The 14951-nt window shown below is 36.0% G+C and overlaps 1 protein-coding gene across 3 annotated transcripts in view; it reads left to right on the top strand.

Annotated features, from left to right (window-relative positions):
* MTX2 (metaxin 2) overlaps window positions 1-13887 on the top strand; it is a 48382-nt gene extending 34495 nt beyond the window's left edge. For 2 of the 3 annotated variants that reach the window (XM_088135770.1, XM_088135772.1), the window contains 7 exons: window positions 3936-4008; window positions 7053-7129; window positions 9210-9302; window positions 9675-9713; window positions 10091-10216; window positions 12258-12334; window positions 13380-13887. In XM_088135770.1, coding sequence (XP_087991896.1) covers window positions 3936-4008; window positions 7053-7129; window positions 9210-9302; window positions 9675-9713; window positions 10091-10216; window positions 12258-12334; window positions 13380-13536 — 642 coding nt within the window. In that variant the 3' untranslated portion in view covers window positions 13537-13887. The remainder of the gene's footprint in view (window positions 1-3935; window positions 4009-7052; window positions 7130-9209; window positions 9303-9674; window positions 9714-10090; window positions 10217-12257; window positions 12335-13379) is intronic. The other variant, XM_088135771.1, reaches the window with a different exon arrangement.
* Window positions 13888-14951: the final 1064 nt, after the last annotated feature.

Raw genomic sequence — 14951 nt, 5'->3', positions numbered from 1 at the left:
CTCATCTGGGACATGTTCAGAGCGCTTATTGCAGACAATATCAAGGATAAAGCGAAATCATTAAAGACAACTCTGGCTGTTATAGCTGGTGCTGCAGCCTGTTGACATTTGTCTGAACAAGCCGTTTAAAGACAGAGTCGGAAAAATGTGGCAGGAATGGATGACATCTGGCGTGGCTGAGTTAAGGAAAGGGGGCAATTTAAAGAATCAGATATAGAGCAAAATGGGTAAATGATGCATGGGAAAATATTTCTTTGGATATGGTTCGCTGTTCATTTTTGAAGTGTGGCATCAGCAATGCCATGGATGGAATAGCAGATGATGCAATATATGAAGATGATGGAGCAGATGCCACTAACAAAGATGAGATGATGAAGGTAGCAATGATGGTGTCTATACTTGACAGTATTACAAAGGAAGAATCTGAATTTTTTTTTTTCCAAAATCGGATGTTGAAGATGTGGATTTTTAAATATTTTGATAATTTTTGTATGGATTTTCCATAAATTCTGAAGGACTTCATTTATTTTCATACTTTGTATCAATAAAGTTTGTTTTCCAGAACAGATTCTATTTTAAATGTTTACAACTGGCTTATCCCAAGTGATGCATTTTTTCATGGTAGGTATTTTGGTTGTAATTTTGAGGGTTGGCTAATATACAGATGGGCTTATCTGCGAGTATATATGGTATGAAAAATGCTTGGGAAAAGGCATGTGCGTTTTTAGATGGGCTTTTTAACAGAGAATTTACAAACTGATGCAGAAATACGATTGAAGGAACTTAAGACAGGAGCAATGAGAGAGAAAGCTGCTATATTAAATTCCCTCTGAACCTGTTCATTTCTCCCAAATAGAGCAGGAGCTGAAACAGCTCCTGAGCTATAATAGTAAATGGTCTTCCGTTAGAGTCAATGAGATGGTTAACATGCAAAGAACTCCCACTTCCTGGTTTTTGAATATGCTGTGTAGATTCTTTCTTTGATCCATCTTTTATAAGATTGCTAAATTTTTACTCTTCTTTTTGTATCTATACTTCCTGCCTAGAAACAAAGGAAGAAAAACATTTTGAAAAGTGATTCCTGATATTTTTCTTGTCAGGATATGCAGCTGTAGTTCTTAAACACTGGAAATTTTAGGATTTGTTGTTTGGCACCTTCTGTTTTCTATTTGTGCACTGGAGTGGTAATTTTCTGTGATAAATATTCTCAGGATTGTAAAGATAATAAAGACATGCTGATTGCTTTATTATGAATCTGACTCAGATCACCATTGTGACAGAAACTATTTTCCCCCTTCCCTTTAGATATATTATTTTGTGCAATATATATTTTTAAAATTTGTTTTGTATATATGTGTAAAAAGACACACACACTCACATTTAATCCTGCTTTGCTGTTCTTAGCTACACATTAGTAACTGTATTTATTTACTTAATCTCAACTGTATTCCAGCTTTTAGTGAAATGAATATCCAGAAAGAAGCTTCACTGCTTCATCTTTGGAGGATGGAAAAGTAATAATTACCTAGGAAGTCACAGTGTCAGTTGCTATATAAACTTAGTGTTTTAATGGAAGGATGCTAAACTTTGTTTGGGCTAAGGGCTGTAACACTCTTTCTATGATATGCCAACATTACACTCGAAAGCATCAGCATGACCAAGACCAAACTAAATTTGATTTAAATCAATATGTTTAAATGCATTTAATTAGCATTACGTTTAGTATGATTACAGCTGTGTATATGCAGTCCTGGGATGTCTGGATCTGTATCCTTGTTAAAATTGGATAGGGAGCAGCACTCAGTCTTCCCTCATGGCTTGGAAAAAAACGGGGCATAAACATAATAATTAAAATAAATGACAATATATTCCATGCAGCTCTGGCAAGTTGTTGTGTGTATGTATTTTGAAGAAAGATGATGGAGTTTGCTTACCAAACGTAACGTAGAAACATACACGCAATTGGGATAAAACATGAAACAAATTCTCACAGTGCATTGGAAGCTCATTAGTTTCTTTGCAGTGAAAAAGGACCATTTTTCTATAATGATTTTTAAAAAGGCTGCTGCAGACTATCTGATTTTCATTTTACTGATTTGTGTTTCTTTTAGAGTGAATTTATAATTTCAGTTTGTGATTTGAAACTGTAATTGTGTTGTAAACTGGAGAGAGGCTGAACAGTGTAATGAAAGTCTGACAATCCATTCTTTAAGTAGAATAAAAGCTGAAATTCTTCATGATTAGAAATACAGTATCAACATAATCGATTTAACAACATTACTGTAGCTGAAAATAGACTGAAATCCCAAGCCAGGCATCTACCGTGTCTGAGTGAAACATCTTTCATATGGTTCTAAGATGAAATTACCCCTGAATGAATAGCATCTTCATTTATCTTCAAAGCCTCCTCTGTGGTACCAGTGAGTGTACTCTTCCCACATTCGGCAGCAGGAATTACATTATAGCAGCATTCCAGTGTAGTATACAACAGATTGTTCTGGAAAATGAACCTGGCTTTGCAATAAATTACATTTGCAGGTACAAAAGAATGTGTTACTTTGTTTAAAGTAGTCACAAATACAATTAAACTCTTAATTTATGTTAAACTACAAATGTGACTATTATCATAACTGCATTAGGCATATACTCTATCACTCCAAGAATGATACTGAACCATTTTCATTTATAATTTTAGACAGACTTTGCAATTTACAGCGTCTGCTGCTGCTTGATAGGAAAACTGGAATATTTTGTGCATTATTTTATGCTGTATAATTTCTACTTTTTTTTCAATTGTCGTTTTTTAATGAAAGAAAATGCAGATCCCCTTCAGTGTTTGCATATTGACATCCTCTACAGCTGTATTTTAAATATTAATTGTTACAGTGCTACTTGAACTGGTAAGATTAATAATATGCAATTCCAGAAAAGCCTTGATGTTACTCAGAATATCTGAGTTTGGAATCTTTCTTTATACTTTATGGATATCTCCCCTCTTCATATTGTTCATTGAATGTTTGGTGGGAATAAGTTTATGGGCCAAAGTAGACATATTGCTTGTCTGGTACGTGTATTCCATTGCTGTGGAAGGAACTGAGAATCAAAGCGAAAGGTTTATTAGGAGCAGTGCTTTTGCCATTGGTGCCCTTTACTCCTGTCACCCTCATTTTCATGGATAGCCAAAGCCTGTTTGATTGTTCCAGCTTTGGTCTGTTTAGGAACTCAGCAGTTCTTCTCTGTTTGTAGAGCTGGCCTATTCAGGGGCTCAAACACATTAAGACTTGCTTTTTTAGAAGTTTCTAAACAGAGATGTCTTCTAGGGGATCCTTGCCCACAGTTTCAGCTCCTAAGCCTCTAGTCCATTAGGAGAGGCAGGATTTATTTTTCAGTCAGCTCAGCTCTATGATGCAAGGCCCAGGTATGACAGCTTTATGTGCTGTAGACCTGGCACTTTTAATGCTTGACTAAAGGTAACAGAAGTACAACAAAATGATAGAATGGCATCTTTTTAAAAATGCAAAGTTGGCTAAGAGCCATGAGAAATCAGTATTGTAGGAGAAGCTTTCATTGATTCATTTTAAAACTATAGTAATCATTGCTCTCAAAACAGAATGCAAGGGTTTTTTTTCCAGTGTGTTAGAAAGAGGTTATCATAGTAAAGTACAAGAAAATGAGTAAGGGAGATAGACTGATGTATATTTTGGATTGCTGTAACTGTGTGTGCATCTGTAGTTGCATCCAGAGTGGTGAAGTTGTGATAAATACAGTGTGAGAAGCCAATAACTACAAGTACAATTCTTTTAGTTATCTGTTTTGGGAAATAATTACACAGAAAAGAATATACCTTATGGTGTAAAATTCCAAATATTAAAAAAAAACTTGCTTTTGCCTTCATATGATATGTACATTTTAAATTTACTCTGCTTTATTTTCAGGCTTTTTTACAAATGTGCAATCTGCCAGTCCAGGTGGTTTGTAGGGCAAATGCAGAATATATGTCCCCATCTGGTAAGTATAGCAATCATTTACATCACACCTGTGCTTGGAAACTATGGCAACAGTATCTCATCTTGGAGATCAGTTGGAATTACTGTATGCTGTACTATGCGGTGGCTTGCTTCTTGCTATGCTACAGATTTTTTTCCTGCAAGAAACAGAAATAATACATTTTCATCATTAAAATATATTAAAAGACACTGTTGTAAGACCAAGGTAGACATACTGCCAACGATTCAGTGTGTTTAAACATGAATTGCCTCAGTCATGATGGAAGGAGATGGAAGAGTCTGGTTTTAACATTAGATGAGAAGAGATGACCTGTCTTCTTTCTTACATTTTACCTTTGAGCAGCTTTTTCCTTTAATACCCTAACAAAGATTACTTTACAGAATTGAGCTCTCAGAATGATTGAAGAGAGAGGGCCCAGATGGAGGTAACCAATCATTGTACACACACTTATGTACCACTTTCAGTTTTTAAAAGCAGGTCCTTTTAAATATCCTCTTCTAATTTGGGGCAGTTCCGTATGTAAATATACAGGACTGCTGCTGTCCTCCCACATTTGGTCTCATTATGAACTAAAGTAGCATTTTTTGTTACTCATATATTTTCACCTACCGAAGGGGGCATGTTCAGAAGGGAGTTTCCCACACTGCTGAAGCTTTATTGCATATGACGAGTAGGACTACCATATCTGGATTCTAAAACCCAGGTGACCACTAAATGGCAGAAAGGAGATAATGAAAAATATAGTTCTTTGCTTCCATCTAGAGGTCACCCATATCTTTGCAGAGCAGATACGGTAGCCCAAATGAAGAGCACGAAAAGACCTAGACGTGCATACTCACATGCATACATACTTTCCTCATTGCAGGAAACAAGATGTGCCTGCAGTGGGCACAGCTGGGCTGGTTAACAGTGAAATCTGTGCAGGCTAAAAGATGCTTCAAGTGAGTATTGTGGGACTGAATTCATTGAGACTTGTTCTCCTAAATTTCATCATCTGGGCATGTCCCCTTATGGCCTAGAACTATTGGGAGCATGTATATTGCTTTCTGTGAAGATAGCCTGCTAATTAGTCAATTATGTGGTGAGTTCTTATTCCCCATTAGCTGTGAAAAAAAAAATCTAAATAAAGCAAAATTCAATGTTAATAGGAATATTTTCTCAGTTTTTGAGTTGGCAAGTTGAAAGCATTTCCTGCTGCCTACTGCAAAAGCCTTTTTATCATGCATTAGCATATGCATGCTTGCCTATAAATTAGTGCTTTGATAAATGGTGCTTCCGTTAACAACTGGATGGCAGGAACTGTGGCCCAACCGCGTAAGGTTAAAATTCAGCATCATGAACGCATTTCCCCCCTTTTATGGGATTCTGCATTTGAGGACTGCTTGGTTGGCTCTGCTCTTTCTCTCCATCCGTTAGTAAGAGCCTTGCGAGAGTACTGATGTGCTGACTCCTGCTGTAGGAGCACCGAAAGCTCATTCTGTATATAGTAGTTCCGTGGAAGTAAAAGCTTGATCGATAGGGCCGTTGAGAGGTCTGGAAGTTCAAAAGCCCCTGCATTCCTTTTGCGGTGCACGTCATTGTGCAGAGGCATTGTGTTTCTTGCGATTCCTTTTTTGGGCCAGTGTAACTGGCAGTGACCAAGATCTTCTTTGCTTTTCCTCAGTGAAATAAAATTAAAAGCAAGAATATTCCAAATTGTTTAACCTATAAAGTTATTTGTGTGGTCCTTCATTGAAGAGACTGATATTATCCCACAGTAAGAGGTTTTAGGATTACGGCTTTTCAGTGTCAGCAAATGAACGCCAGGCAACCTAGTTCGCTGTTTGCTCAGTTTCTGTGTCACTAAGGTATGAGCACAGAGTTCGCCCAGATCATTATTTTTATTAGAATCATAGTGGGCTGCTAGTTTTATTACAGCTAGGTCAAATGTCATAAAGGAGTGTGCAAGCTTTTGAATTCTTCAGAACTTTTCATTGGGGGATAGGAAGAAACAGAGAAGGGTACAAATTAGGCTAGGTGCTCTAGGTGTCTAGTCTGTCTCAAGATGAAAATTCTACAGTTTTGTGATAGGAAAATCAGTAGCGGATATCAGACTATACCTAGCAGTCTTGAATAAAAAGTGATAGTGATCCGTCTTTCCCCTTTTTAAAAACACAAAAACTGGCTATGTCACTGATGCATCTCTTGCCAGAAGTTACCCTGAGTGCTGTTTATGGATATTATTTTTTAAACTATGTATCTTTTATATTTTACATGACTTCTGTGAAACTGACACAGTGCTATACTGTTAAAGCCCAGCAACTTTAACATTTACTTTAGTGTTTGGAACAAAGACTAAGTGGCAGATACTTTGTGACATTTGTTTCAACAATCTTTGATTCGTTATTACTATATTGAGACTATTTGATTTTAAAATTGTATCTCCTTGCTCCTCTGGAAGAAATAGAGTTACAATTAAGAATTGGTCAGTTGATGGTACAGAATTACGCCAAAACAAAATATGCATGCTTGTGTATGTGTGCATGTGCAGTAGCCTTACTGCTAATAAATGGTGCTCAAGGTATATTGTGGATTATGAACCCTCAAACAGGAGAAGGTTCTTATACTTCAGGTTTTTTTTAGTTTACAACAGAATCAGAAGTAACCATGTAGAAGCTTTTACAAAGAAATGTGGTCTGACACAGATTGTCCAACACCAGTGGCTCTTCTGTGTGGGTAAGAAACACTTGCGTGCTGTCCAAAATTCCCAGGATACAAAGGGCCAGATTTTTAGCAAGAGTGAATGTCTTGGTATCACTGAATGAAGACAACAGCATTTGGGTTTCACAGAGATTTATATTCAGGAAAGGATCAACTACCTTTGCCTAGAACAAATGCTGTAAACTAGTGTTTTCATGCATCTTTCAAAACAGATAACTCAAACACAAAATTGAAATCTCATTAATTTCAGTGGAACACTATTCTTTTGAATTCAGTTAAATCACTGGTTTAGAATGTAATGCTTGGTGATGAATGTTGAAATATACTCTTTTTTTCACCCATAGGAAAAGTGCCCTTTATTCATGTAGGAAATCAAGTAGTTTCGGAACTTGGCCCCATTGTCCAGTTTGTAAAAGCCAAGGTAATGTGTATATATTAAAACAATTTGATAAATACCTATTCAGCAGTTGTCTTAATTATTTGTTTATGAAATTATCTTGGTGATTTAATAAAATCATAGCTTTGAAAATAAAATATAATTTATTCCCTCAGAAAATACTATGTTAATAAGCTTTAGGATATCATCCAGTTCAGGGGTTACTCTTTTGCTGAGTGCTTATGTATAAAAAGGCTTGTACATTTATATCTGTTAGCAGACATTGTTATTGCTGGGCTGAACTTTTTTTTTTGGTACAAACAATATTCTGTACAATATTCATCTTGTTCTCTATATGTGTCTATACAGAACACAAAAAAATTACTTATTTATCCAGATAGCACACAAATCTATATTACTCAAGAACTTCAGAAGCAGCACGCATAGCAGCCTTCCTCAACTTGATGTCTTCTAGTTGTGTTGAAGTTGCAGCTCCTAGATCTCCCCAGATAGCACATATAGGAGCCTTAAGTTTAAGAAGTTTGAAATGATAAGTACTATAAAGTCTCCTTTGAATTAAGCTCAGCTGGTGATGTAATGGACATGTCCCTGTAGTTGTCTTTGCAGTAATTCCGAAGGAGCATGAAATTGTCTTTTGGAATTTTTTTATACTTCCTAATATAACCTACAGGATTGGTATTTCTTGGTAATTTCCCACCAAAGGACTAACCAGTAGGACCTTTCAGCCATATCCACACTTCTCTTGGATACTGTGTTAATTCCACTTTGAAGGACATGATGTGAATCCAAATATTCTGGGGTTCATACATGGTAATATACATAATTTGAATATGTAAATATTTTCTTTTGCTTACATTTCCCATACATTTAGGATGTGTAAGTGTGTGTGTATAATTTTGATTTTAGGTGAGCACCATTTCATTCAGGTTGCTCACTAATTCTTACGTCCTTAAAAGCCAATTCCATAATTAAACCCATTAATAAATAGACTTTTATTTTTTCCTTTTTCTCCAACACTTTTCTCAGACTTTTTAGTGTATAAGTGTTATACAGTACCATGATGAAATGTTATAATAATAGCAACTTGCTTGTTGCTTGTTTTCAGTTGAGATAGAGTAGATAGAAATTTCTAAACTAATTACATAGTAACTAAGTGGGGAAAAAGCTAAATTATAGCTGGAATCCTAACATTTGTCTAATGTAAACCAATTTCTGATTATATACTGAAATACAACAAGGGTTCAACAGTAACTACCTAAAGAATTCTCAATTGATTCAGCTGAGGTAAAACTGCTTTAGATACATTTTTCTGCCAATTACAGTGGTTCAGATGTCTCTCTGAAGGGGCTTCCATTTATTTTTCAAGTTATTTCTCTGTATGTCTTGGTATTATAGGAAGAGGCCTGAGCTGCCCAAAAGCCCTTTGGATCCTGTCCTACATCTAAGATAGGGTAGGCATCCTGGTGCACTCCAGAGGGTTTAGATTGTAACTTTGGTCATTCCTGATCCTTGGCCATGCCTACTATGGTTTTGAAATTAAGATTTTAAAAAATGCACCAAGTTGCCTATTCCCAATTGCTGCATGCTCTCTCTGCTATCTTGACTTTTGCCAAGAAGTAATGTTGCACTTACTTCTTGGCTTCTGCAATCTACTGCATAGAGAACACTTTGTTTAAATCTTAAAAAATTCCAAATAATCAATATTTATGCTTACTCTTGCTTCTTTCTTTAGTCTTGTAAATCAATACCCATGCATCGTATTTTAATAAGGTATTTACATCATCATAACTCACTTCAGTTTATTTACAAAGATGTTGTATTTATAAAAACCACTCAGCAGAAAAGCAAAACAAAGGTCTGTAGCTGGGAAGTTCTGTTTACTGATCACTCTATACTTCTCTATTTAAAAGATTTCACTTCAATATTATCCCCCTCCCCCAGAGCCTTTAATAGTCTTTGAGGTCTACAAAGCTGCCTCTAATGTGTAATGTTACAAAGGATTGTTTTGAATGAGTGAAAGCGCTGGACTTCAGTAAAGTTGGAAAGAACCCAAACGGATAATTTTTGCTCTCCTTTCTCTTTCCTTCCTTCTCTCCTGCCTTAGGGCCATTCACTTAGTGATGGGTTGGATGAAGTCCAAAAAGCTGAGATGAAAGCCTACATGGAATTAGTCAATAATATGCTTTTGACAGCGGAGGTATGGCAAAACACTAGTAATTTGTCAGTCTTGGGAAATGAATTATATTGGAGAGGGGGAGTAAAATGCTATTTTCTTTGTGATATTACAAGCCACAGTTACCATTTGTATATAAAACAAAAAAAGGTGGACTTATGATTAACAGGGCTTCTCAAAAAGCAGCACACTTTTAATGTACACTTTGCAGTCCTTTTCAGGTTATTTTTGGTACACTGAAATATTGTACTTGCTTCATGACAGATCTAGTAACCATATTTATTTGTTTTAAATATTATTAATGGCTTGTTTGGTAGGGCTAGGAGACAAAGCTGCAAGGAATAAATGTCTGTGTAACCTTCTCTGTTATGAAGTTTAGTATTCTTTGGTTTCTAGCTGTATCTTCAGTGGTGTGATGATGCTACAGTCCAGGAGGTGAGTGATTCTGCAGCATACATCTTAATTAAATTTTAATGAGAAAACACTTTTGCTCACAATTGCAAGTCCCTACTCATAAATGAAACATAGAGGTTTATACCGCTAATGATACCATTTTTTTTTTTGCTTTAATTTTGCTTGCATATACATTTCAGAGTAGCTCTATGTCATTATTGGATATGCTGGTTTTAAAGTGAAAATGTTTTTAATATAATTTTAAAGGCTTACTTTTTTAGTGCAAGTTATAAATAATTGCACAGAATCATGTTCTGAGGCACAGCCATGGCAATAAAATCATAGTAACCCTAGTCTTTTCTAAAACACAGCTTTCTCAGTTATATTAGAACACAAAAATACTTTTTTTCCCTTTAAAGATCACTAATCCAAGATATGGTTCTCCTTATCCTTGGCCTCTGAATCGTATTTTGGCCTATCAGAAGCAATGGGAGGTCCAGCGTAAAATGAAGGCTATTGGCTGGGGCAATAAGCCACTTGATCAGGTCAGTCATTAGTTCCCCAAGTCTGATTTTTTCCCTAGAAAATGCAAAATGTAAGGTTTCAGGGAGGCCTTGGTTTCTTTGTATCTTCTTAGTCAATTAAATGTATGGATTCTAAACTAGCCTCTGAGATGATGATTTTATTGTGGGGTATACTTTGATTTCATGTATGTATGTATGTATGTATGTATGTATGTATGTATGTATGTATATAATTTCTGTTTTTATAATACAGTATGTTTGTAATGAAACAGGAGGACACTTAGATGGCCAGACCATGAGCTTTTTAGAGTTTTAAAAGTTAAGATCAATGTGTTGAATTAATACTGAAAAAAAATTGGCATCCAATGTAAATATTTCAATATTTGAGTAATAAGATCATAGTACTGGGCATTGGATAGTCAACTATCAGTAGAAGCTGGCATTAATTGAAGTTCCCAAATTCTCTCTGATATGTACATCAGGTTTATTTTCTAACAGCAACTGCTGTCAGATACTATTCTAGAGGTCCCTTTAATCTTTGGAGGAAGGCTGTTTGAAGGAAGCTGGGAAAAGAACCAAATTATGTATGAGGTCATTTATATAGTTTTGTCTCTGGGCTGAATCTATATAGTGAAGTCCTTGGGGTTCTCTGAGCTTGGTTGTTTTCTTGCAAACATTTCATTACCTGGCTAGGTAACATCTTCAGTGCTCGACTGGAATGGGGTTTGCTCTCTGTTTATATACTGTGGCATCCCCTGCCAGTGCTGGTGGGGGTGTGTTGGTGGGTTTTGTTTTGTTTTCTCCTCTGGTAGTTCCTTGATTAGGGTATTGTTTACTGCTTGATTGTATATCTGGTGATAATCTTGGTGTTATTCTCTGCTTATCTGGGTGATGATTGCTGGTGAGGAGATGTTCTGGTCTTTTGTTTTCCTTTCTGTTGTTTCTTTTGAATAGTGCGTACATCTTGTTTATCTCTATGTGCCTGTTGATGTCTGTCTTGTCTGAATACCAAGCTTCCAAGAATTCCCTTGCATTTTTGGATTTAGCTTGGTCAGAAACATCTCAGAAACTACCAACAGACTGTTACAACCATGTGGCATCTCCGTAGCACACAAACCAACTAAAGCCCTCCAAAACATCTTAAGCAAACCAAAAGACCCAGTAGCACAAGAAAAAATACATCTACAATATACAGCGTAAGGACTGTAACAAACATTATGTAGGACAGACAGGCAGAAGGCTGGCAGAGCGCATCCACGAACATCAACTAACAGTCAGAAGACATGATGAAAACTTCTTAATCTCACAACACATGGACAGACTTAACCATAGTTTTAACTGGGAAACTGTCAGCATTTTAGACCAAGCTAAATCCAAAAATGCAAGGGAATTCTTGGAAGCTTGGTATTTAGACAAAGCAGCAATCAACAGACACATAGAGATAAACAGCATCTACACACTATTCAGAACAGACAATAGAAAGGAAAACAAAAGACCAGAACATCTCACCAGCAATCATCACCCAGATAAGCAGAGATTACCACCAGACACACAATCAAGCAGTAAACAATACCCTAATCAAGGAACTACCAGAGGAACAAAACAAAACCCCTACCCCCACCAGCACTGGCAGGGTATGCCACAGTATACAAACAGAGAGCAACCCCCATCCCATTCTAGCACTGAAGATGTTACCTAGCTGGGTAACAAAATGTTTGCAAGAAAACAGCCAAGCTCAGAGAACTCCAAGGACTCCACAGTTCAACCCTGAGCTACACATATTCACTTCTATTGAATCTATATACTTGGTATGGAAACATGCTAATTGTATTGGCTGTTCCTGTTTGTTTTTTAACAGGCAAATACATTGTTTTTGCATTCTTTAAAGGGTAAAGAATTTAAAAGAAAATCACACAGGAAGGGGGAGAACTTTGTAGGACAAATGTTGTTAAGCATCTTTTGAATCTCATGTGTGCAATGTATTTTTAACTGAGGATTTTGCTTCTCTAGCATTTCATTAAAAATACTTTCTGCTCTTCTGTGATATCTGTATTCTTTTTAGGTGCTTGAAGATGTAGATCAGTGTTGTCAAGCCCTTTCTCAAAGGCTTGGAACACAACCGTATTTCTTCAATAAGAAGTAAGTTACTTATCTAAATTAAAGTTCTGCCAAGAAGAAGAAAACTTTCCCCAAATGATGGGGAGAGGTTTCTCCTGCTGTATCTCTTTTTTATGGATAAAAGATAAAACTCTTCCTTTCTTCACTTTTTGGTAAAAAGGACATCATAGTAACTGCCTATTGGTTGAGGAGCTAAGAAGCAGGGAACAGCTCCTTACTGTATGTCTTAATTTACCAGTGAAAGAATGGCCAGATTAATTCTGGGCAACTTGAGAGAGCCACAGAAGGAGGCACCGAGGACATCCTGGAAGGTTAATGGGATCAAGTGAGAAAGCACTATGTGAAGAATTTCAGTGAAATGAGTTTCCAAACAACTTTTCAAGATTTGAATTTTTATTTGTCTCAATCCATAACACACTTTAAAATCTAAGATGTGAGCTGGGGTTAAAGAAATGCTACCACCGCGATATGATATTTCCCATTCTGAGTAATTCTTTGATAATATCATCTATCCCTACATAACAGAATGTTTTGAAAATTGTATTTAATTCCTTTGATAATTTGAATTCATCCCAATTCCATTCTCTCAGAATACCTTGTTTGGCGGTGGGGGTGGACACTTTCCATTCACTGAGCTTGAATGCAGTCCACCTCTTGATCTTCAGATTAAAAGGACAGAACTCAGAAAACAAAAGCTTCAAGATCATTGGTGTTGTGTAGCGATTGGCCGCTTAGGTGCCAAATCTAGTCCTCTCTGCCTGCATTAACATCTCCCCCCCCCCCCAAATTCCTTCATCATTAGGGGAGACATGAGTCCAACTCAGTGAAAATTTTCACGCTTCTTTATCACTGCTGTAGTTTTCAAGCCTTAAACTGGCAACCCTCTGTCACCATCTTAAGGAGAAGAAGTGGAATAAAGGCAGCTGACAGCATTTTCTCCTTAAAATGGCAGGGTCAAGATGTTATGCAGTGATCTGGATATATTGTACAACTGGCCCTCATGCTTAGCGTGACTTGCCATGGTTATATTCTCTCTTTCAACATCCTATTTCTCTTTTATTCATAGGCCAACTGAATTAGATGCTTTGGTATTTGGACATCTGTTCACAATCCTTACTACCCAGTTGATCAGTGATGAACTGTCAGAAAAAGTGAAAGGCTACAGCAACCTCATTGCGTTTTGCAGAAGAATAGAGCAGCACTACTTCGAAGGTCAAAATTAAGGTTGCCCAAGGAAATGTTCCTTCTCCAAACTGGAGACGGTCTTTGGTAAATAGAATGCTTATGGTGATAGTAATAATAAAATTAATATTTTGACTATGCCTGTTTTGTTTAAAAAATAGCAGCAGATTTGAAAATTGGGCTTAGTTCACAGTCTGAGCCAGCTAGGCCGAAACTGTTCTAGCCCAAGAGAATCTACCTGTGATGAATTCAAGAAACCTACTGTATTTAAAACGAAATCATTTGAGTTTTTCATTATAAATGCCTGTGTGCCATTTTAATATTCCTTTGAAGTGACCTTGAGGCAATATTGTGTCAAGATGTCAAACAATAAACTTTAGATAATTCTATAAGTGTTTTTCTTAATATTTTTACCTGCCTATACATTCTACAATCTTACAATTATTTGCATTATATCCATTGAACTACTAAATTGGGATTATGGTTAAGGGTATTTATGTAAAAATGTTTATATAAATAAATAAAAACATAAATTTGTATTTTTATCCTGCTGTATAAACAGAATTCTCTTGCTTGATTAAACATTATTTAAAGTATTAACAATGAATAACAAGAAAAACTAAACATAGTGAAAAACCAGTAAAATGCATTAATTTACAGTAAAAATGAAAATAATATATAAGAAGAAATTATTCAGCTTTCTAACCATTCATAATTCTGAGATCAAAAAAGTCAGTCTGAATAATTCCCCTATTGTTTTTGAGCTGGTCATCTCTCTTTTTTAGTTACATGTCTTTGAGTGTTTGCTCAGGTCATCTGAAGGTATTTGTCCTATCTTACCTTTTTATATCCTGTGAAGATACAAAGTTGCTAATTTATTCTAAAAACTATTAATTAGAACTTGTATTTAAATCATTAGTCAAATATAGCCAAGGTAGAACCATAATATTTAATTCAAAATTGTCCTCTGGCTTTTTCCAACTCATTTGATCAGTCTTTCCATTTGAAAACAAAGGCTATGGAAGAGGAATATTCTTGCTCTTTGAAAATGCTTCAATTCAGGGAATTAGTGGAAAGCTAGTTCTTTGAGGATGGCTTGGCCACTGCATGTGTTTATTTGTGTTCCCTTTCCTTTTACCAAATGATTTTATTCTGTATTTTTTTTCTTTATGAAGTTGGTAGCCAAATTTGTTTCATGCTTGTATCATCAGTAATCTGAATACCAATTTACAAGACAAAATGACTGCAAGTCTTGTTCAGCAGCATCCAGTCAGCCTTTTAACTTCTTAAAACCTGACACTATACATTAACTCACTTTGAAAGTGTCTCTTGGACTATAAATCCCCACTATCTCAAAATGACGTAGCAAGAGATATGATCTATTATAAGCAAATAAAGTGTGCATAAATCTATTTGAGCCACTTAGACTGCACTTAAGGATATGGAGATGAGTGAA

The sequence above is a fragment of the Python bivittatus genome, unplaced genomic scaffold (assembly GCF_059951505.1).
Source record: "Python bivittatus isolate LINGU-HERP-01145 unplaced genomic scaffold, Pbiv_v1 ctg000200_np1212, whole genome shotgun sequence".
In the NCBI taxonomy this organism is placed as follows: Eukaryota; Metazoa; Chordata; class Lepidosauria; order Squamata; family Pythonidae; genus Python; species Python bivittatus.
The sequence above is the reverse complement of the archived record's forward strand: the minus strand, read 5'-3'. Positions and strand labels throughout refer to the sequence as shown.